At 55.7% G+C, this 23,114-nt stretch overlaps 1 protein-coding gene and 1 long non-coding RNA gene across 4 annotated transcripts; one reads left to right on the top strand and one right to left on the bottom strand.

Moving 5' to 3' along the window:
- Positions 1 to 5,503: 5,503 nt before the first annotated feature.
- Positions 5,504 to 19,849, bottom strand: CA4 (carbonic anhydrase 4). Of its 3 annotated transcripts, none has more exons than XM_082706755.1 (8): positions 19,175 to 19,432; positions 14,840 to 14,893; positions 13,934 to 14,089; positions 13,134 to 13,279; positions 12,919 to 13,017; positions 12,599 to 12,665; positions 12,292 to 12,458; positions 5,504 to 5,563 (listed from the first exon to the last, which is right to left on the bottom strand). In XM_082706755.1, exons 1-8 carry the CDS (start codon positions 19,230 to 19,232, stop codon positions 5,540 to 5,542), a joined length of 771 nt encoding a protein of 256 aa, XP_082562881.1. In that variant the 5' UTR covers positions 19,233 to 19,432; the 3' UTR covers positions 5,504 to 5,539. The 3 variants fall into 3 exon arrangements, with proteins under 3 accessions (XP_082562881.1, XP_082562882.1, XP_082562880.1); XM_082706756.1 differs by lacking the exons at positions 5,504 to 5,563; positions 19,175 to 19,432 and adding exons at positions 10,958 to 11,272; positions 19,552 to 19,849; XM_082706754.1 differs by lacking the exon at positions 5,504 to 5,563 and adding an exon at positions 10,958 to 11,272 and having other exon boundaries at positions 19,175 to 19,429.
- LOC309851435 lies at positions 19,668 to 19,908 on the top strand. The gene is made up of 2 exons (XR_014304778.1): positions 19,668 to 19,750; positions 19,856 to 19,908. It is a non-coding gene; the product is annotated as an uncharacterized lncRNA (long non-coding RNA).
- The last annotated feature ends 3,206 nt before the right edge of the window (positions 19,909 to 23,114 follow it).

The following is a 23,114-nucleotide window of genomic DNA, read 5'->3' as shown; positions in this document are numbered from 1 at the left end:
AAGCTGGGGCCTTTTCCTTCCTGACCTTTTCCTGGGAAGAGAGGGAGAACAATTGAGCCAAACCATTTCTACCCAGGTGTTTGGGCCTGTAAACCAGGGCTCTAAACCAAATACCACATGTCTATGTAGCTGCTGTGTCACACAGCAGGCAGACTCCTCAGCTGCCTTCCATTCAGTCCTGGCTGTGCTGAGTCCCAGAGACGCAGCCCATTGCCCTCCTCTCCACACACCCACCCCCGCCTCCCCACCGGGGTTAATGAGCCCAAGTTTGATTTTCTGTCCTCTTCAGTGATAATAGAAATGCTAGAACTCAACCCAAAACTGATACACGTATCCCCCACTTTTCGAAAGTTGGAGTTACGTCACTAACCTTTTACAGAATACCTACATAAGTACCTGTTTTCGCTAACCAGAAGACATCCAAAGAGGATTTTCACTTTTATGAAAAAAGCCACTACCATACGGATATGGGTCTTTAGTGAAAGCTCAGTGGTGTAACATGAACTTTCAGAAGATTTCGCTTTATACCGCTTCCATTTATGAAAGGTTTCAGAGGAATACTCCGCTTTAGTTTGGCTTTTGCTTTGGTTTTTGTTTTAGAGGTGGGGCTGGGCGGAGGGGGAGAGAACCCCAAGCAGATGCCCCACTGAGCACGGAGCCCAACAATGGGGCTCGATCTCCCAGCCTCGAGATCACGACCTGAGTGGAAACCAAGAGTCAGACGTTTAACTGACTGAGCCACCCAGGCACCCCAGGAAGCCTCTACTTTTGGATAGCGAGGGGAATCCATACATGTCCAGAAAGAAAGAGCGAGGACGAGAGAAATGGAGAGAGAACAAAGGAAGGAGAAGGGAGGAAGGAAGGGAGAGAGAGAAGCATGCCCGATGTGGACCCGGAGGAAATCACCACCGTCAATGCAAACTGATATGAAAAGCGACGTCGAGGTCAGGGGCTGCTGCGCTGCCCAAGCACTACCTTTCCAGGGGTGGCAGCACGTGATCGACACCTGGCAGAGGCTCGGAGGAAACATTTCCTCTGTTTCCCTGTTTGCACTGATGTTCCTTGTGGAAACCCTCTTCCTCATCTGGATCACAGGCCCACTCCCCAAACTTGAACTCTCAGCAGATGGCACACAGCAGCGTCTCCCGCCCACACAGACTGTGCCCGCCCCGCACAGCAGCCTCACGCTCTGTAAAAGGACGGTCAGTCCCTGTGATGACCCGGATGTCACGGCATCTTCCTCTTACCCCCGCGCTCCGGGTACATATCGAAGGCAGCCTCCGAGGGGATCTCAAATACGTCTTAAGCTAAGCCTCTCGGCTCTCACGTGATGTCTCCCCAGGCGGAACCTCCAATCCCTGATCTTCTGGTGCAATACCACCACTGCCTCCCCCAAATGTCCCCTCACAGAGTGGACACCAGGTGGGAGCTGTTCGCTGGGCCTTCAGACCAGTGTCCCCACATCAGAGCTGCCTGCCCCCCACGAGCAAGCGTCACATTTAGCTGGGATTGCTCCTTCCAGCTTCGTGGGCCACTTCCATGACTTTTATGACCTGCTGAGTAACAAGAATTCAACCGAGTAAGTTTTCAAGTTCTAACTGGCTTTCTTAATTGACTCATGAATCCGGCCGCATCGTGTCTAGCAAGTAGAGGAGAGCTCCACTGAGCTGCGGGAAGGAAAAGGTTTTCAAAGGCAGAGCACAGAAGAAAAGGAAATTATTAGCTAAGAATGCATTGTTTCAGACAAGGTCACCCTTCTTCCAAGGGAAGGGAAAGGGTCTATCGGTACATTTCCTAGTGCTGACCAGGAAATTCCTGGCGGACTGGTTAAAGGTTACAATCCCAGGGGCGCTGAAGCTGCAGTTAGGTTAGGTAGTCAGTCTTGGTTTGCTGACACTAGTCTTTTGACGTAAGTGGCTCCCTTTGGGGCCTGAGGTTTTCTTTCTGGCAGACCCCAGTGTGAATCCCAGAGGCTGACTGACGAACCCCACACTGAACTCCCAAGTGCGTCCTCCCTTTCGACTCTACTTGGACCCAGCACGTCACACCAGTGCCTTTCCCTGGAGAGCTGTGTCCCAGGAGACCACGCAGGCAGTAGACCCCGGCAAGACCGTCCTACATACCGGGAGCAGCTCCTGATACAGCCCTTAACCCCGTGGCTGCACGTGAACACACAATCCGCATGGGAGCGAAGCCCCCGTTTGACCCGCAGCCTTGTGGAGACCGTGCCGGCTCCGGGCCCACGGAACGGAGGAGCCCAGGCATCTCGGGCCACGGGTTGGAAAACAGATTCCCTGAGGAGGATGCATTATGTCGGGGAACAGTGAAAGCCCAGGATCAAGTATCTCCTACGCCCAGGCCCTGCATGTGGAAACAGCTGTTCAAACTGTAACAAACCCGGATTGATTGTGTCAGTCACAGAAGGAAAGTCAGCGTAAATAGAGCTTAGAAACCTGGCTTATCTCTCAGGATTGCCCCGTGGGCAAGGTAAATATTTAGTTCCAGCCCTGGAATGGTGCCTGCTAATTCAGTGTTTTGCTATCTTTTTTTTTTTTTTTTTTTTTTCAAATTCATTCATCTTGCAAACATCTACTCCCCCCCTCTGTGTGGCCAGCCAAGATGTGGCACTTCCATACTCGGATGGCCAAGAGGCACTCCTCCAGTCCTCCATCAGGTCAGGTCGGGGTTCTTGGTTGGGGAGATGGAGGGGAGCTGACATTGAGGAGGGCTTCACAGATGAGTCAGTTCTAAGCTGGGTGTTTTGGCTGGTGTGTAAACCTCACGAGAAGAAGACAGGTAGGGAGGGCCAGGGGCGAGTGTTCCAGATGGAGGGAACAGTGTGTCTCTGGCGGGCTAGGTGACTTCTGATTGCAAGCTTCCGTGGAAGGACTTTAAACACACATCTCAGAAGCTTGTTTTAAGGATTGAGACATAAAGCATGTTGCACAGTTTTGCCTGAATAAATATTTGCTGCAGTTAGTGGAGTGTTATTTGTGTGGAGTCAGGACTAGCAATGCCTATCCCAGGATTCTTCCAAGACCATACTGATTGAAAGCTTACTATGTGCTCTAGGCTATATGGGTACTGATGTGCCCCAGTCCTGCAGGTTAGCCCCCCAGGAAGCTGACAGAGTTCAGTGCACAAGGTGTTTATTAAGAAGTGCCCCTAAGGGGCACCTGGGTGGCTCAGTCAGTTAAGCATCTGCCTTTGAATCAGGTCATGATCCTGGAATCCTGGGACGGAGTCCCACATCGGGCTCCCTGCTCAGCGGTAAGTCTGCTTCCCTTCCTCTCTGCCTGCCTCTCTGCCTACTTGTGATCTCTGTCTGTCAAGTAAATAAATAAAATCTTTTAAAAAAATTTATTAAAAAAAAAAATAAGAAGAAGAAGAAGTGCCTCTAAGGGGTGCCTGGGTGGCTCAGTCAGTTAAGCATCTGCCTTTGAATCAGGTCATGATCCCAGGATCCTGGGATGGGATGTAGCTCCACCTCAGTCAGCAGTGAGTCTGCTTCTCCCTCTCCCTCTGCCCCTCCCCCTGCTGATGCTCCCCACCGCTCCCCACCAGCAAATAAATACATAAAAGTCTTTTTTTTTTTTTAAGTGCCTCTCCGGCACCTGAATGGCTCAGTGAGCTAAGCCTCTGTCTTCAGCTTAGGTCATGATCTCAGGGTCCTGTGATCGACCCCCGCATCGGGCTGTCTGCTTGGCTGGGAGCCTGCTTTCCCCCTTCTCTCTGCTGGCTGCACTGCCTGCATATGAGCTCTCTCTCTGTGTCAAATGAATAAATTAATCTTAAAAAATAAATGCCTCTAGGACCCACACCTGTGGAAGAGAGCAAAGCAGGGTTGGGCTGGGATGAGAGAGATGGCGCTGCCACACAGGCCCAGTCATCCCCTTGACTGGCCCCACCTGGAGCTCGGAAGCTAGAATGATCCCTTGGTGTCACCCTGAGCTGGACTAACTGTACCTCCAACCTGATCAGTTACTGGTTGGAGGCTGCTGCAGAAAGGAGCGTGACCTTGAGTGAGGGAATTCCTTCTCTCCAGAGAGGCCAACAACTGAAGGCATCTGCACCCCCACCAGCACTCATCACAGGGGGCCAGGTGTCCCTAGGGCTCTGAGCTGTGCAGGACAGCATCCCCCACAAGCAGTCAACAGAACAGATGAAAATCCCTGCTGTCCCCAAGAGACGGTGCCAGTGCGGGCTTTTGTCCTGAAGATCACTGTCAGGATTCAGTGAAATAGTGCATGCAGATAATGACAGCTGAAGGTAGTGAAACAGATCAGGCGATTACAAGGTGAACGGCACGGGAGGAAGGGCGGCAGGTGGACAGGAAGATCTCAGCGGCCTGCTGGTGTCTGGGTCCTGCTCTTCCTGTACTCCAGGCTCTGACTCGAGTGAGCATTCCAACTCCCACAGGGTCCTGCACCTCTTGAGTCTCCTCTCCTCACTTTGTTAATAAAACCCTGGCACCGGGCCCCTTCTGACCTCACCTGGAGACTGCAGCCAAATCCTGCCTGAGGGCTCACTTCTGTGTGAGGTGGCTGGTCAGCTGGGAGAGGAGGGATGGTGGGGGGGTGGGGGGGGTGTGTGGGACTGAGCTCAGGAAGGGATCCTGGCACTCCAGCGCCGGGAGGCTGGCATCAAGCAGAGACCCAAGGAAAAGGGACGAGATTACTGATGTAGGAAAATATTAGGGTTCAAAGCCGACGGCCAAGAAAGAGTCTTGAGACGTCTTTGGTCCAAAAAGATGGTTTTGTTAAAGCATAGGGATCCGTGGGCAGAAAGAGCTGCGTTGGGGTTGCAGAGGGTGGTGATTATATACTTGCAAGTCGGGAGGGGGTTCAGGACGGGATAAACCTCCAAGGTATTTTGGAAACAAGGTTTCTAGTACCTTGAGGGGGCTAGCTTTTGTCGGGAAAGTTCATTTTTTATTGTTCAGTACAATCAGGAGACCCTTCAGATGGACATCAGTGGGACACATGCTTGGAGGAGGATTCCTAACAGGTATCTTGGTTCGGGGCAGAGATAAAGGAAGCTTCCAGAGGAATTATGGCATGTTTAAAGCAGACCCAGGATCCTGAAGGGTCAGCCTAAGATGCCTTTTGCCCTTATCAGTGAATGTCACTCTGCCTGTTTGAAGGACTTGTCAATGGGCTGTAAATAGTAAGGAAACCGAATTCTTCGGCTTTGTTCCCACATCAATTTCCTTGGCACAGACCTCTCTTAAGTCTTTAGAAAACTGTGAGGAGGAAGTCCACTGGCAGAAGGGCCTGCTCCCAAGTGTACCCGGTTTCCCTCCCACCAGGGAACCCGATACCAGGCAGAGGGAAAACCCCCAGCCAGCGTGCTGTAAGTTCCTGGAAGGTGCGGCCAGCGTGAAGGACAGGGGGATGGTCCAAGAGGGGGTGGTGGTGGCTCAGTCTCTGACCCTTTGTCCACCCTTCCTTCTCGGCCTCAGTCTTCCAGACGTAGGTGGGGCGGGAGTAGGACCACCACACACGCGGGAGTAGGACCACCACACATGGTAAATACAAATTCAAAGCACCGAGGTCAAGTTCAGCTGCAGATAAACAATAGATAATGCTTTAGTATGAGTCAGCCCCATGCAATTTTGGAGATACACTTTAAAAATTCTTCCTCTGAAATTCAGGTTTTTTAAAAAAAAATTTTAAGATTTTATTTATTTATTTGACAGAGAGATCACAAGTAGGCAGAGAAGCAGGCAGAGAGAGAGTGGAGGGAAGCAGGCTCCCCACTGAGCAGAGAGCCCAACGTGGGGCTCAATCCCAGGACCCTGAGATCATGACCTGAGCGGAAGGCAGAGGCTTCACCCACTGAGCCATGCAGGTACCCCTGAAATTCAGATTTATCAGGCAATCCAAGGTAGGTGCAGATCATATCCTGGGGAGAGCCCGCAGCAAATCCAGACAGGACAGACGGCCAGGGACAGAGCCAGTAATAGAGAAAAGGACCCATCAGAGGGCACACCTGGTAATCGCAGCTCCTGAGGAAGGCCGGAAGGAAAGCGAAATGGATTCCGCAGCAGGAGCTCTACAGAGGCTCAACCCTACTCTACCCTACACCCTTACCCAATAAGGCAAGGATGTGAGCTCTGCAGAGCCGCAGGGGGGCGTAGTGCTGGGGGGCGTGTCCCACTGAGGGGAGAAGCAGGCCCCTCAGGACTGCTACCCCACCTCACCTCTGCTCCCCATCACAGAGGCAAATCTGGGCGTCACTCCTCAGGATTCAGACCCCTCCCTACTCTTTCCTATCCCCATCCCTGGAAGTGGCCAATTTCTCTCCATCTGTAGGTCCTACCCAAACTTCAGTACTCCCTGTAATAAAAGGAATCCTCTTGATAGCTACAAATTATGGAATACACCCTCTCGGCCAGCATCTTGTTTCATCGTGACAGTGTCCTTATGTGAAGTAAATACCATCATCATCCCCATTTTACAGATGAGGAAAACAGAGGCTCAGGAAGGTGAATTAAGTTATCAAAGCCTCCTCACTTGCTTTTCGTAGCAGTGGAAGAAGACTCAGATCTAGGTCTGTGGCCCTGGGGCCCACGCTCCATGGGTATATTTTGTAGAGTTGGCAGTATTGTGCCCTCTGTGTCTGCCCTTTGGCCAGGAGTCCTGGGGGAAGAGAACAGACTGGGTTTTTTTCTACCCAAATCCTCAGCCCCTGTCACAGAGGAAATAATAGTGTTTGTTGAAAGACTAAATCTAGTTGAAAGATCAAAATGTACCTTTAGCCCGCCCCTGTCGCCTGGCCCTCTGCCTATCCTCCCTGGCCTTGGAGCAGCCAACACGGAATGTGAAGAGCCTTCCACGTGTCCATTCTCAGCTGGGGCCAGGGCTCAGAGGAAGGAACTGGCTTGTGACTTCGCCTGTCCTGTAGCTCTCCTCCAAAGGAAGCCCCTCCCCAGGCCCGCCTGGGCCCGGGGACATGTCCTCAGTCCCCAGAGGAGATAATGCCTTTGTCCCTACTCAGATAAACAAACAGAGCTGCTAGCTGTGTAATTGGAGGTGCAGGAGCAGTGCCCCACCCGCAGAGATGGGTCCCGCCTTCCTCTCAAGGTCATCGGCAGGAGATTGAAGACCGCTAGGTCCAGTTAGATGGAAAGGTCAAGCTTAGCCCATTTTGTAGATTGATACACAGGCCCAGAGCAGGGGGGCGATTCCCAGGCCCCCAGCTTCCTGTCTTCCCACACAGACGCACAGTCTTAGGGTCATACCACATGGGGGCACTATCTGTAATGGGGCCTCTGTTTAGGCACCCCTCAGAGTTTGGTGTCAGAACGGCCTTTCCGCATACCTGTGCCCACGTGCACGCTTCACCATGACTCTGGGCCCCTGTAGACCCTTCTATTCTCCCCACCTTCCCATTCCACCCCTCCCAACACTGCACCCCCCATGCACAGTCAGATCAGAGCCACAGGAAACAGGGCCAGCAAGTGTGCAAACTGAGAGCCAAGATGGGGAAGTTTATCTTCCAAGAATCATCTAAACACATAGGGAGTATTTTTAGCCCCTGGCTCCCATCCAGATGCCAAATCTAAACAGGGGGCCAGAGGGAGGCCAGAGAGACGAGCCGTCGGGGATACAGAGCAGCCAGCGGGGACAGGGTGGGACAGGGTGCTGTGGACTCCACCCTACCCCTGGTCAGAAGATCTGTCCTCCTGCGAACTGCCCCAGGTCATCAAGGGGAGCTGAGGTGATACAGAGAAGTGACCCCAAATTCTGACAGGCCCCCTTGATGTAGGAAAGATGTTAGGGTTCAAAGCCTACGGCCAAGAATTCTTGAGATGTCTTTGGTGCAAAAGGGTGGCTTTATTAAAGCACAGGGACAGGACCGGTGGGCAGGAAGAGCGGCACGGGGGTCAGGAGGAATGGCCCATTCTATACTAGCCAGTTGGGAAGAGCTTCTGGACAAGACAAACCTCCAAGGTATTTTGAAAACAACGTTTCCAGGATCCAGAGGGGGCTAGCTATTGTTACAAAAAGGTCATTTATTACTGTTCATTAAACACTCTGTCAAGAGATTCTTCAGATGCGCATCAGTGGGCCATAAGCTTAGAGGAGGAATCCTAACATGTATCTTAGGGTGGCCGGCTAGAGATAAAAGGAGCTTCCAAAGGAATTTCTGTATGTTTAAAGTAGACTCAATATCTTGGAGGGTCCGCCTAAGATTGCCTTTTGCCTTTTGCCTTTATCAAAGGGTCAACATGAAGGCATTTGAGTCCCTAGAGGAATGTCATTCTGCCTGTTTCAAGTACTCGTCAATGGGCTGTAAGTAGTAAGGAAACTGAAGAATTTTTCTCCAACTTTGTTTCCCACATCACCTTAACCTCTCTCTGTGCCTCAGCATCTCGTCTGCGTCTGCGGTAGTACTGCCCTTACAGGACTGTAGTGAGGCCCATGTTGGACCCGCAGCGGGCATTGGAGGAATGTGTGTCATGGTCTGCACTGAGAGCCAGCAGCCTCAGAGAAGTCAGGTGGTGACCAAAACCAGCCGCTCCGAGGCCTCGCCAGTCACAGTGAAGTGTGAGTACACACTGGATGCCCAGTGCAGTGACCAAGGGGCATTAGAAGTAAATGAAAGCAGGGCTGTGTGGCAGGGACGCTGGGCCCTGTTTCTGGATAAGGGGCTCCTGGTCGCCCCCCACCCCGTCATCTCTGGCAGAGCTGTGTTAGGAGCCAGGCTGGGTCTCTAGAGAGGGAGCGCCTTCTCCAGAATGGCGTCTGCCCAGGGCGGTGCCTTCTGTGCCCAGCACAGAAGGACTGAACTGTGGCGGGAGAGGAGGCCCTCTAGAACACACACACCCCACAAGAGGGATTGCCCGTCAGGCTCACCCTCCAGGGTGTGGGGGCCAATTCCAGGAATGGCTCCTGCAGTGACTGGCCAGGAATGACCTTGCTATGAATCACGGGCTGACAGCACTTACCGGGCTTTAGGCACGAGGAAGGGCGGACACCAAGGGAAGAGGTTTCAGCCCTGGGACCTGAGCGTGCTCTGCCCATTCTGGCACCCACTGGCTGGGTTTATTACTGTGGGGTCAAGGTGACGAGAGAGGGTCATGTGCTTTACCCCTGGGCTCCTTTCACCGTTGTAGAGAGCAGGGCACTTCCGGGGCTTGCTGTTCAGGGGTGGGGGTGGGGCTTAGTGGTGGGGGGCACCGTGGGGGTTTCTGAGAGCCCTGAACCTTGGGTGGGAGGGGCAGGGTTCAGGTGAAATCTCAGATCCCCTACAGGCTGCACCAGGAACCAAAGAGAACAGGTTTGGTGTCCTCACCCCCCTGCTGACACAGGCTGCCTGCTGTTGCCATGGTGACGGTAACACCACCCCCCCCATGGCTACGTGATCACCTGCGAAGGGAGGGGTGCTTATTCTTGGTCACGAAGGGGAAAAGGGGAGGGCAGTCTCCTCCCTCTGCCCAGGCCAAGGTGGGTGGCAGGAGGAAGTCCAGGGGGAGTGGGGGGGAGTCAGGTTCTCTGAGATCTAAAGGGCAGCAGAAGGCATAGAGGGCACCTCTACCAGCCAGCTCCCCTCCAGAGACGACTGGCTTGCAGGAGGTGGCGGGGCGGGGGGAGGGGGGGCGCTGGAGGGGCTTCTAGCACCGGGTAATGGAATCCCTTGAGTGCCTGACTAACTTGCACATTCCTGTAGGAAAGTTCACCACCTCCAGATGATAGAACCTGCTAGAGACCCCCAAGAACCCCTCTTCACCAAGCAAGGCTCATTCTCCTCCCCTTCCCCAAGCTGATACTCCGCAGTCCAGCCCTCCCTGGATGATGAGGGAGATCCCAGAGCCTGGGGCCCCTTGACCCCTGCTCGCCTGGCTTGGGATCTGTCCTTGGGGCCCTCATTTCCTTCTCTTTGTTTTCTCGACCCTCCGCTTCATACCTGCCTCCCCCTGGTCTCACTCACAAAGTGTCCTCTATTCACCTGTGACCATGAGCTAGCTCTGGGATCACTGCAGCCGCCTCCCCCTCCCTCCTCACCCCTACAGCCCCTGCTTCCCCCAGAGCGGCACATCAGCTCTAGCCTCTCCAGGCTCCCAGCTCTCTCCCATTCAAAACCAGCATCCTTACAGTGCCCTCCTACAAGCCCTCCCTGCCCCTAACACACTTGACCTCTCCTTTTCCCCTTGACCTTTTCCCCTTCTCTGCCCTCCAGCTCTCTGGAGGGCTTTCTCCTTCCCTCTCTCAACTTGAGCTGGCCTGCCTGCTGTTCCTCTGACGGGTGCCCTTCCCTCCCCACAAGGACACCTGCTGGTTCCCAGATGGTCCCCCGGGCTCCTTCAAGTCTTCCTGAGGCCCCTTCCTGCTGAGACCTTCCCTAACCCCCTTCCCTTCCCAATTTATCCTTCTTCATAGTCCTACGGCCCTCTGATACGCTGTATGCGTATATTTCATCTCCAGCAACTCCAGCTAGACTGGCGACCCCAGGAGGGCCGGCATTTTTGGTCTGTCCTCCCTGCCATATCTCCAGTGCCTAGAACATAGACGCTCAAGAAATATCTGGGCAAATAAATGAATGCCTTGGCACCTAGCTTCCCTAGGCTGCACCCACACACGACCTGCGCTCTGCAGCCCAGAGGAGTCCAGAGGAGACAGTGCTGGGCAGGGGGCAGAGCCCCCTTGGCCACAGCCCCACTGTGTGATCTCCACTGAGCCTTTTCTCCTTCCTGGGCTCTGGCTTCCCCCATTATACAGTAAGGAGGCTGGATTGGAACTTCCAGGGCTTTCTTGGTGTGGGAACTCAAAGTTGTCTTTGCATCTCTCCAAGTGGGGTACAGACAGGAAGTTTATTTACAAAGGTGGGAGGGGGTGCCTGGCAGTCCCTGCTAGGAAGAACTTCCAAGACTCGGGCCCCTTCCCTGAAATGGTGGCAGGTTGAGGGGAACAGGGCAGGGATGGTTATGGGAACTAAAAACAGACCCTAGAAAGTTTTCTCCAAAAATATATCCCTTTAATCATCATCAAAATCCATGCTAGGAAGCCTGAGGAATAGAGACCCCAGGCCTCTACACACTAAAAGCAAAGGTCAAGTGTCCAAAAGGGATCGCTCATCGGAGGAAGCCAGTCATCAGGCAGGTGAGCGTGGGGACCAGAATGGTGGCCAAGGGCAAGGGCAGCAGCTGTCCTGGGGCCCGAGACTTGAACACGGGTCGCTGCCCCTGCGGCTGCAAGGGTCTGACATTCTCTGTCATACTCAGTGTCTGCTCCTTATCATAGTATAGGTTCTTGGAGAAGGCGAAGATCTGTGGAAGAGAAGGGGCTCAGCACGAAACCAGGCGCAAGCAGAGCTATGCTCCCTCATGTGTGACCCCAGACCAGTCACCTTGCCTGTCTGAGCCCTCTTTAGGGCTTTGGAATCCCTGGCTCTCAAGTTTTTTTTTGTTTTGTTTTGTTTTTCCCTAGCTCTCAGGTTTTTGTGCAGATGAAAAGAATAAGGATGGAGAGTGCTTAGCTTCCCTTAGACAGGTGGACACACAGCTCACAGTTTTGAGGGCCCATAAGCAAGGATCATTGCTGTCTTATCGCTGTTACTACAGAACGGTGGTTCTCAGACTTAAGTACATGAGCATCATGGAGGGGCGGGGCAGGGTGGGGCCAGGGTAGGAGGGGCTTGTTGGGCCCCACACTGCCAGGCCCCACCCCAGGGTTTCTGATTCAGGAGGATTGGGGCGAGGTCTGAGAATTCAAATGTCTAGCAAGTTCCTAGATGATCGTGATGCCCCTGGACCAGGGACCACCCTTTGAAAATTACTGTTCAGCAAGGAAAGTATCACTGAAGCAGGGATTTGGCCCTTGGGTTCACGGCTGTATCCCTGGAGCCTGGTGTGTTGGAATGTCTTGAGTACCTTTGTTGAATGAATGGACTGTTTTTCCTACTGGGGCTGCACTGGTCCTTTCTCAGCGGCTCCTGACCATTCCCGGCCCTTCCCCCTTGCTCGCCCTCCCTCTCTCCCCAGGACACCAGCTCCCTGCCCTCACTGGACAAGTTCCACCTACTGGCAGGGGACAGCGTGGAAGCCTTTTCTGACCGCTCCTGCCACAGCCTCCCCTTCAGCCCTCGAACCAGGGATGGGACAGGCAAGAGCTTTCTTGTTTGCCATACCCTGGGGAGTGTCTGTGGATTCAACCAATAGGACCTCAGCTCCCTGGGGTGTCCCATGCCCACTGCAGCCCCAGGGGCCTCTATGAGGATCCAGAGGGATGGTTTCTGGGGAACTGGGCAGTGGGAGGCTGTATGTACCCTGGGCCGAGCCCTATGTACCTGATCCCTGCGGAGCTGAATGCGCTCCTGGAACACGGTCCAGACAACTGTCTCCTGGCAGCCTGGAGTGGTGAGGGAGCCCAGGTAGCGGTAGTAATGCCTCAGTTTCTCCTTCTTGGGGATTAGGTCGAACAGGCTGATGCTCTCTTTCATCGTGGTGTTCATCTCTGGGGAGGGAGTAGGTAGGGAGGATACCGTCGATTGGTGGGGGAAGCAGGGGGTCCCTGAGAGCCCAGACCACCGCATCACCCTGGCCCTTCCTCTGTAGGAAGAAGTCTCCTCCCTTCCCCTCCCCCCAGCCACTCACTGGGTCTGGGGACAGAAGCCAGGGCCTCCACCAGGGGCTGGAAGCCATAATTCTCCTCAGATCCGGCCTGGAACAGAAGGGAAGGGGGCTTGAGAGGGACCTGTGGGGAGCCAGTGCCGACCAGAAGTCCATTCTCCTGGTCCATGCTGGGGAGAGCAGGCAGCTTCTGGGACTGAGGCCCTGAGAGCCTCGGGGGTGTACAAGTTGCTGAGAAACAGAGGGGAGGTCAGGGTCCCCCAACCCCTTCCTGCCTTTCTGGAATCCTAGACCTCTTGATCCCAAGAAGCAGCCCCTCAGCCCCTGGGGAATGAGAGTCCCACCTCCAGCAAGAAGGCCAGCACTGCAATCTCATCTTTGGGATCCTGGGCCTCTTTCTCGTTCCTCGATGTCCCCTTCTCTTTCTCATGTACTATGTGCATCTGGTGGCAGGGAGAGGAATGGAGAGAGGACCTATGAGGGGGTTGGAGCACCCTTCTCACCCAAGGCAGGCCCACCCGGAGCCCAGCCACGCGCCAGCCTGGAGAAGGGCCCTCACCTCCATGGCAAAGCGCCTGCCATCGAGGGTATGCTCTGAGCCCCTATCCAGCTTCTCGGACCAGTGCAGGTGCAGCTGTGTGGCCCGGTACCGGGCAGCCAGTCCTCCTCCAGCGATGGAGGCCTCGCCCTCCAGCAGCACCATCACTGGAGGGCACAAGAGGGGGCTGAGTCCCCAGCAACCCCCTCGAGCCCTCCACACATACAGCTTTCTCTTCTGCCTCCCGCCCTTCACAGGCAACAGTCCTGGGCCGCAGGGACAGGATGGGATGGGGACAGGTGGTACAGCCCAGACCTGTTGCTGGCCCCCTGTGGCCCCCAGGCCCGCCTCTCCCTCTGCAACTCCCCCTGCCCCCACCGCCCCAAACATGCACCTCAGCCCAGCCTCTCCCCTGCATCAAGCCTCTCCCTGATGCCGGGCCTTCTCAAGGGAGGGTCCAAACTCCTCAGCCCTGAGATGACCTGCCCCTGGGCCCAGTTCAGCTGCTCCTAGCCTGACCCAGGCCCGCCCTAGTTGTGCTCTCTGCCTCCAGGCACATAGTGCCATACGCAATTTTCTGAACACCCCAAGATGCTTTACGCCTCTGCGCCTTTGCCGTGTTGTTCCCTCTTCCTAAGATGCTGCTTGTCCTCCACTGAAAAGCATCTCCCCCACTTCCAAAGCCCTGCGCTCTGCAGCCCCTCTGCAGCCAAGGTGGGCCTGGAGGAGCACCTCCAGCCCAGTCCTCTGGAAGTCAGAGATCCCGGGACCAGTTGCCCCTGCCTGCCCAGGTCCCCCCCACCCCACCGCCCGACACCCACCTGAATGCCCATTGTTCTGGACTTTCCACTTTTGCTTCTTGTCATAGCCAGAGAAGGAGAAGGGTCCCAAGTCTGGGTCTACCTGTGCCTTTGTAGTGACAATGTCGATGGGGGACTGGCAGTTCTTCTGGCAGTCTTCACCCCAGTGGCTAGGACCTGAGCAGGGAGGAGGGGCAGGCTGAGAGTCAGGGGCACACGCCCCTCCCCAGATTCAAGGAGGTGGAAGGGAGAACGCATGGAAGCTGACCGTGGAGCCCCCTGGAAGGGGGCCTAGGAAAAGACACGCCAACTGGTCGTATAATCTGAGGGCTTGGAGGCGGGGAAGGCTGCCCTAGACATGGGTGTGGTTGGGATCTCGGGAGGGGGCAGCACTGTTCAGTCCCTGAGACACGGCAGAGGCAACCACAGAGCTGACTGCAGGGAAATTGAAAAAAATGCCAAGGACAACCTTCCAGGTCCACCCGAAGAGGGGTCGTTGGAACAGAACCAACTCTCCATTGAGCAAAATAGGAGATGCCCGGCTGGCTCAGTTGGTGGAGCATGTAACTGTCTCAGGGTTGTGAGTTCAAGCCCCACGTTGGGCAGGGAGCCAACTTAAAAAAAAAAAAGTGTCTCTATAACTGATGCAACTGCTGATTTGTTTGATAGAATACTTCCCCTCTTAGGGACAGCGACGGGAGATGCCAGGGAAGCCTCGGGTCACTCTACCTTCCCCGTCCTCCGAGCACCAGGACTGTGTATGTACGTGTCCGTGCACGCGTGCCGATGTGTGTTTGTGCTTGAGTAACTGATAGCTGACTTGGGGGAATCATTACCCTGATCCTTCCCGCCCTCCCTGGGTTTTCATTTTGACTTGGGCAGTCCCCCCGATGCAGAAAACCCGTCCCCGAGACTTGCTGTACTCACCCAAGCAAGTATAGTTGGAGGCCTTGGCTTGAATCTCGTAGCACCAGTGTGACTCTGGAGCAGAGAGAGGAAGGACATGAGGCCTGTGTCCGTGCACTTGCACACACACGTCTCTAGGAATAGACTGGAGCTGTGTGCACATAAGCAACAGTGTGTGTGTGTGTGTGTGTGTGTGTGTGTGTGTGTGTGTACGCAGTGGGTCAAAGACTAGGAATATCCCCAGGGTCAGAGACCCCCTTGGGTTGGGATGGAGAATCCCTGCATCTGGGACTGCAGGCCCAAAGGAAGGAGACTTGAGGAAATACAGGAATGGGGACAGAAGTGGTAGAAGCAGCCAGACCCCAAAAGTCCAGACCCGTAGCTGATTGACTGGTTACTGTGCCCAGGACACTGGTCCTCAGGAAAAACAGCCACTCTTGAGGGGCCTTGGGAGGCCCTCTGAGGCCCTCACCTCTACCCCAGGGCCTGGCCTTGACTCTCTCCTCCAGCTGCTGTCGGCCTCCTCCTCCTCCTCCTCCTCCTTCCTTGTATCTCCCACCCCAAACCTGGAAGGGAGGTTCTGGCAAGAGGACAGGAGGAGGATTAGTCCTAGTCTCCCCTCCTGGGACAACAGAGCCGAGTTCAGCTTGGCTGCCTTCCCAGACTTGATCCGGGATGATGAAGGAGATTAGACGAGCCCTTCCCTGGAACACGCGCTCTTGTGTGATTAAGACCCGTTCTGGATTAAACTCTCACAGCCCACCAGGGACGGTAGTCAGGCCTTTTCCCTGTCCCACCACCCTGCAATACTGGTACGTGGGGTAGATTCAGGTTCTAATCTCAGCTGTGGTTCAGGGCTGGAGAACCAGCACCTCTGAGAAGAGGTTGCACGGCAAACACTACACTAAGTGCAAGATTTACCCACCAGGAGCGCCTGCCAGGGCGGTGTGCCTGGGAACCTTCTGTGCTTTCTGTTCAGGTTTTCTGTAAATCTAAATCTGCTCTACCATTATAGTCTATCAATTAAGCGGGGGTGCGGAGGGGGGGGGGGCTGCGGCAGTAGGGCGGACAAAACATTTGATCCAGAGCTGAAATTCTTGCTGGGCCACTTAGGGGCAAGTCACCTTAATCTCCCTGAGCCTCAGTTTTCTCATCTGTCAAATGGAGCTAATAGCATCCGCCTCTTCGGACTGTGGGAGTTAATGAGAGACAGTGGAGTAGTCCAGGCAGCCTGCAGCACAGTTAAGTCCCCAGTGAGTCCTTCCTCTTCCTGGCCTCCCTCCCCCTGGCCTCAGATCAGTGCGCAGATGGCCAAAGCTCAGGCTGGGCCGAGAGGAGAGAAATGAAGTGAGCTGGAAAGAACTCAGGGATGAGAAAATTCCTAAGAAAAGCACAGCTTCCCACTCAGCCTGAGATGAGGCCTGTGAGCACATCCGCCCCCTCCTCTGGGGGCTGCCTCCATCCACCTCCTCTGGGGTCTCAGGAATGAGGCCAGGGTGGGGCAGGAGCCAGGAGGTGGTCAGGTTCTCTGGAGGGGAGGGGACAATCAGGTTCTTGGGAGGGGAGGGAACAAGGGGTTCCAGGCCAGGAGAGTGAGCATCCCCAGAAAACGGGGCACCTTTTCGCTCCAGGCCCCTTGGAGTCAGCTAGGGCTTTGCGTTTCCAGGCTCTAGGTCAAAGGCTTCACCCGCTGCTGCTCTGCTGCTCCGGCCTCTTTCAGAGTCTGCCAGATCCTGCAGTGTCTTCCCCATAACGGTCCACTCCCCGCCCTGGACAGGGCTTTGCAGCCCGCCTCCCATGGGGGGAATTTCTGCCTCCAAGGAACCCCCAGATGGGTCAACTCTGCAAGGGCCTGTGGCCACTTCCCCAACTCCCGGGTCCCCCTGTGCAGGTGGCCAGAGCTCGGAAGTTGATTCAGTCCTAGCTCCGGCTCTTGCTTCATCTCCGAAGGAGAGTTCAACTTTCCCCAGCCCTCCATTCTACCTCAGGCAGAGCGAACTGCCACTGGGCCAACCAGGACTTTGCTCAGTGTCTGAGGAGATGATGGTTGGATGGAGCCCATTTGCAACCGTGAAAGCCTCCTTGTCAGAATTCACCCATGTCTTCCCCTCTCAAAGGTCCTGAAGGCAGACGGGGCCTCCAAGGTTGACCGGAGGCCCCAAAGGAAGCTATTCCAGGGGAAGCCTTGCTGAAGTCAGAGTCCTGAAGGGCGGACCCTCCTCTCAGCCTCCCCAGGGCCCATCTGGTTCGGGCTGAGCCATTCTCAGGAATGTGCTCTTCCCTGACTCTGGCTATAGCTCCTGGTTTTGTAATGGTGACCTCTGGTACACTGTCTTAATTGTGGAGACTTTTGACCTGTGTGGCTGAATGCTCTTGTAACTACCCTCTTCAGGAGGCAAGAGCCAGGAAAACAACATTGATGAGGTCAGGGGTCAGGTCTACGTCCCTGGGCTGAGGTGGCAGGGTCCCAAACCAGCTCAGGTTCCTGTGTTCATGAGAGGGCTGCCCTTGCAAATAATGACAAGCCTGCTGTCTCAGGGGGCCTGGGAAGGAGAGGGGCTCCCCATGGACAGATTTTTGGCTCCAAGCTCCAGGTTCTACCTAAGTGACCCACCTAGGTGAACCAGGAATGCAGTCGCAAATCCCACAACTATCACCAATTACCCAGCCACGGTCCCTTACCCTCCACTTGCCCCCCTGGACCTTTCTTGGTGATCCAAGGAGTTCTCTCTGACGGACCTTGCTCACTCTACATTCCCACTCTGTGGGGAAGGAGGAATCCTGGAAACCAGCTCAGCAAAACCCAAGTATGTCCTGGCAAAGTCTCAGCAACTCCTGGCCTGGGTTCTGGGGCCCCAAAGAGTCCTATGACAGCAGATGTTCTGGGTTGTCTGATGTGTATCCTGGTCCCTCTCCAGCCTCAAGTGTCCCAGGGGATGAAATGGGTGGAGGGAGACTGGTCCCGAGACAGTTTCCAGTCTGAAAGCCCCAGCACTTAATGGGAGCACAGGTTGTAGGAGGGGGCAGCTGAGATAGATTCCTGGCTGGTTGGCCCCAGGCAGCCATCAGGTCTGGGGTGTCTGCCATGCGCCACTCAAGTACCTCACCAAGCACTTACAACCACTAACTCACCTGAATCCTTAAAACCCCTTAAGTCAGCATTACTATCTCTATATTGTGAGAAAACTGAAGCGAAGTGACTTACCCAGGGCCACACAGCTACAAAGCAACAGAATTAATTGTAAAGTGTTTCTCTTTTTCTGAGTCCTGCCGCTTAGGTAAGTTTCCAAATTCCGACTTTACATATGAATTTTGTCACATCCCATCTCCCCTCTTTATTCCTCTCCTGGGAAGAAGCCAGTAATTTCTGCAAGGTTCCCTTCATCCCCTCCAAAACAGACAGACAGACAGACACACACACACACACACACACACACACACACACAGCTAAATCTTTCCTACAAAAGGCACATACTCTCTCCTCTGCCGCAGAGGGAGGACCTCACCCCTTACTCCACGACTCCCAGAAGGGACCATCTAGATTTGGAGAGGACGTTTGGCCAGCCGGACCCCAACAGGGGACCATCGGAGGGGTAGCTGAGCTGGGGACTGGCAGATCGGGGCTTCCTGCAGAGGAGATGGTCCCCTGTGGGGTCGCAGAAAAGATTCCTCCCCTGATCCCCGTGCCCAGCCCTGGGGCTGGAGGTGCTTTCAGCTCTTTATCAAATATTAACACACAACTCCTGCCACCTCCCACCTAGGCGAATAATTAAGAGCTCGGCCACATCATTAATCTTTAAACGAAAATCACCCTGGCCGGAAAGACCGGCTCAGCCAGGGTCTCGGGTCTCCTAGTGTCCCCCCTGGCCACAAGCTCCCAGTGTGGAACCCAAGGTGCGAAGCGGAAAAGCCAAAGCCTCCCGTGCTCTGGGCGGGGGGCAGCCCCTCAGCACTGAGCCCCGGAGGGACAGACAGCGACGCAGGGACAGGCTGAGGACCAAAGGCGCGTGCAGTGCCAGGAAGGGCGAGAACGGCGGCGTGCGTCGAAGCGGGTCGGGAAGCCTCCCCATCACTGACTCGCACTCTCGCCCGGCCGAGCGCTGCGGGGCCCCGCCACCCTCGCAGCGGCGCACACGCGCGCACGCAGCACTCCGCCGCCGCACGTGGCCGTTCGGGAGCGCCCGGGGGTCCGCGTCCGCCCCGTCCGCCCCGTCCGCCCCGTCCGCCCCGTTGCCACAGCGGTGCCCACGCAGCCAGAGCCCGGCGCGCACCCCGCGTCCCGCGCCCTGCGCGCACTGCGGCTGGGGACGCCGAGGGGCAGCCCGCCGCGGACCGGACGGGAGCCCGCGCGGTCACCTGCGCTGGCCAAGGGCCGGGCGGCGGCGAGGGCCAGGAGCGCAGGCAGCAGCCGCATCCCGCACAGGAGCCAAGACGCCGCCGAGCCGGGGGTCGCGTGCCGAGGAGGCCTCCGGGGGTGCCGCGATCATGCCGGCCCCGGGTTTTATAGCGGAGCTGCGACGGGAAAGAGCCCCGACAGCGGAACGCGGGTAGCGGCTCCTCCCCCTGGCGGAGCCTCCCCTCCCCGCGTCCTGTCCCTGCGCCGAAATCCTCCGCTTCCACCCCCTGCCGGGCCACCTTGTGCCTCGTGCCCGCACCACCACCACCACCCCGCCCCCGCCTCCAGCGCCGCTCCTCTCGCTCCTGCCTCCGAGAGCCGCCCGCCCCCATCACACCTGGTCTTCTGTTTGAGAACCGGGTGGTGACCTCGCGAGGTACTTGATCCATACAAGGATGGGTGCCCGATTCCTGTCTTTGATCGGTTTGGCCTGGACTCCCAGCGCAGCCCTCTCGCCTGAGTAGCCGTCCGCCAGGACCTTGGGCTGGAGGTGGACGGGTGGAGACAGCCTCCCGAGGATGGTGCAAATGAGGGAGGTGTGCTGGCGTTTCTTGAATCCCGTGTCCCCAAAGAGAGGGCTGGCTTTTCTCCCTCGGGCTGTGGTCGCTGATTCTCTGGGTCTCTTTTCTGTTTTCTCCCAGGCTGTTCCAAACTTAATTTCTAAGCAGACCAAAGACTCTTCTTCTAACACGGAGTGAAGACGCCCGTGAGCATTTCTGCGATGGCCAGAGGAGAGAAGGGGAACGGGGAGGGGCCAGACTGAGAAATAGATCCCAAGGGGCTCAGGGAGAGAAGAGAAGCTTGTGGGGTCAGAGGGACTGGACTGGCTCCTGTTGAGGCGCCTAGACCCCTGAGATGAGATGGGAAGAGAAGAGATAGGGGTCTGAGTGGACCCCTAGTTCTCTCATCTGCCAGGATCTTCAGAGGGGTGCAGGGAAAGGAAAGTTTCCTCGAAGGAAGCCTTGCATTTGGGAGGACAGGGCTGAGGGGAGTCATAGAGAGGAAGCTGCCTCTGGTCTCAGGAGGGGTACTCAGTCTTCTGGCTGCCACCCCCCTGCTGCAGAGCCTCTAGACTCTTCCATGATGGCTCTAGGTACTGTGCGTCCCACATTGGGTGGGGGCTTCCGTAGGGGTTTGGAAAGCTTAGACTCGGGTAGGGAAGAGGGACAGGGAACCAGGCAGTGGGCCTGGGCCCCCTTCATCAACAGGAAGCCCCTGTTTTCTGGTCTAGTCGCTTCCCTATCCGCTGCCAACCTCTCTGCTCCCACCAGCCTTTGAACCTAGGCTAGGGACCTCTGAAGAGGGATTGCCTCCCCTAGAACTCTCCAGGCCAAGGGCCTTCCTCTTTGGTGAGAGTCCTGGCTGTAACCACCACCGCCTGCACCCCCCCTCTATCCTGGCCCAGGATCACAGCCTCAAGGAACAGCTTTGATCCTACAGAGAGGGGAGGGAGTGCCCACCTCCTTGGGTTTAGGGCTCTATTGTCTCCAATGCTTTTAAATTTAATCAGCAGCTGAGACCAGGCAGTCAGGAGAGGGATTCCACACCCTACAGCCTTTTCTGGGGAGTGGATTTATGTCCACAGGGCTATTCAGGACTGAGGAATGGAGCCGGGAGGAACCCTATTCCTGGGAATGAAATGCACTTCAGGGGGTCTGCGTGACCCCAGGCCAGGCCACTGACTGGCAGGAGAGATTGAAAACCTTTGGTGGGGTTAAGGGGCTACTGATCAGTGACTTTTGGACCCACCTCAAAGTCCATCCCTTTGGGGCCTCCCCGGGAGAAGAATGAGTGGGAGGAGCTGTCCCCTAGGTAATCAGGCTCTATGCCTGTGAGTGTGCCCCACCCTGTGAGTGTGCCCCCTGCTATATGGGGGTGGGGGAGATGGGGCGAGCCAGGCTCTGGTGTGGTGTCCCCTGTGAGGCATGGGCTCATGTGGGAGGAGCTTAAGGATGGGCAAGTCTTCACGAATGTGCCTTCAGAGCCACCCCAGAGGCTGTACGTGGGCAATGTGGGAGGTCAGGGCGTAGCCTTATTATCTCCCCAAGGTTACACGGGGCAAGAGGCTCTCCACTTCTAGCTGTAACATTCCCAGCCTTATCTCCCAGCCAGCCTTGCTGTCCTGGCTTGCCATTAACTAGTGACCTGTCCCCGTCCAGGCCCAGGGCCTTGCTCCCCTGGAGGCGACAAAGCCCTCATTCAAGCAGGGATCATTAGAGCAGGGATGGGTCCTGTTGTGTCTCAGTGACTTATAGGACCCATAAAGCCATCAGCCCAGGCCCACTGGCCCCAGCCCTGGCGCAGCCTCCTTCCTCTTACTCTGCCCAGGCTCCCCCACGTGTCCTGCATTCTAGTCTCTGCCTTTCCTCTAACTCAGGCATGGCCTTGGGCAGCTTTCCAGCTCCCCTCTGATTGCAGCTTCCTCATCTATAAAGTGGGGATCATCACCTGGCCCTGTGCCAATAAATAGTTATTGGGAACCAGCTGTGAGCCATCCCCTGCCCTGCCCAGACTTTCACAACGTGCCTCACGGTTCCGGGGGTGCAGCCACTGCCCCTAGGCAGCCTCCGAGATGAATTACAGTTGTCATCCTCCGGGAACGTGCGCCCACACAGCCTGGTCCGGAGAGGGATGGATGGAGGCAGCGGCCAAGCTGAAGGGCTCTGAGGACACACCACCCTGGGCTCCCTCTGGGGCCAGCCACGTGCTCCGTGAGGACAGCTGAGACTTGGTTTCCCTCATCTGCAAAATGAAAATCATACCCCTAACTTCCCCCTAGGTTGTTGTGAGAATTCTGTGACCTGTGCCTGAAATGGGCTGGCCCAGGCTGATACAGGAGCTCATGTGACCATGACCTCTAAACAGAGGTCCCTTTACCTGGATTAAATCTGACCCTGGACAGGTGTGGATGTGGCCTCAGGTGGGAGGGGACACTGAGCTAGACCCCGGAAAGGCTCTTCCTGGACTCCCAAGACCCAAGGAGCGGGTAAAGAAGGTTGCGGAGGGAGGCTGGGTCCCAACTGCGTGGACACAAGAACATGAGATTTGGATTCAGCCCTTGGTGGGACTCTGATTGGTGTGAGGTGGTTCCCGGGGTTCATAGGTCAGAGGAAGGATGAGCACGTATCTCTAAACAGAAAACCATCGCACCCATGTTCAGTCGGCAAGGTGGGCAGGTAGAGCAGGCAGAAGTGTAGAACCAGCTTTGGAGCATCCAAATCCATTCGCATCCCAGCCCCACCACTCACCCTTTACCTCCCTCGGGCTCCAGTGTCCTGGAAAATGGGATACAGATCACACCTCCCTCACATGGTGTGTGAGGCTCCACATCTGTGATGCTGAGTAAAGAGCCTTGTGGAGGTCTAGGCACTCATAAGTGCTCAGTAAACCTCAGCTGTAATTACTAGCCATTAAGCAAATGCCCTTGATTGTATAGGAGCCCAGAGGAGTGGCGCCTAACTCAGCCAGTGAGTGGGGAATCGGAGAAGGCTTCCTGGAGGAGATGAGATCCAAGCTGAGTATTAGAAGACGAGAAGACAGAGCCCAAAAAGGGAAGGGAAATCCAGCCAGAGGGAACAGAATGAGAAGAGGCATAGGGCACCGTGGATAGACTCCCAAGGAGGAGGTAAGTGTGCAGAGAGATAGGATGGGGGAGGTATTTGCCATCAGATGGATAGCACCTGTTTGCCGGGGTTGAAAGTTTGGATTGGTATTTCCTTTGATGAGGAGGTAGATCTTAAGAGCCTGATCTTCTAGGTCAGGAAACCTCTTCAGAGAGGATCACACAGCCCTAGAAAGGGACAGGGATCCTTAATTACTTGAGTTACAGAAGAGGAAGCTGAAGCTCGGAGAGAGCAATGACTCACCCAAGGTACCCAGCAAAGACAGCAGAGCCGAGAT

The sequence above is a fragment of the Mustela nivalis genome (assembly GCF_964662115.1).
Source record: "Mustela nivalis genome assembly, chromosome: 17".
NCBI classification, from domain to species: Eukaryota; Metazoa; Chordata; class Mammalia; order Carnivora; family Mustelidae; genus Mustela; species Mustela nivalis.
Note: the sequence above shows the minus strand (reverse complement) of the source record. Positions and strands in the feature narration are given on the sequence as shown.

Bases quoted from the DNA above. Each gene is read 5' to 3' on its own strand.
- CA4 (XM_082706754.1), bottom strand. From the start codon at position 19,232: ATGCGGCTGCTGCCTGCGCTCCTGGCCCTCGCCGCCGCCCGGCCCTTG. The intron at 13,280-13,933 runs GTGGGTGTCGGG...TGTGCCCTCCAG, and splicing joins CCAGAACAATGGGCATTCAG to TGATGGTGCTGCTGGAGGGC. The intron at 11,273-12,291 runs GTACATAGGGCT...TCTCTTCCACAG, and splicing joins TTCAGCTCCGCAGGGATCAG to ATCTTCGCCTTCTCCAAGAA.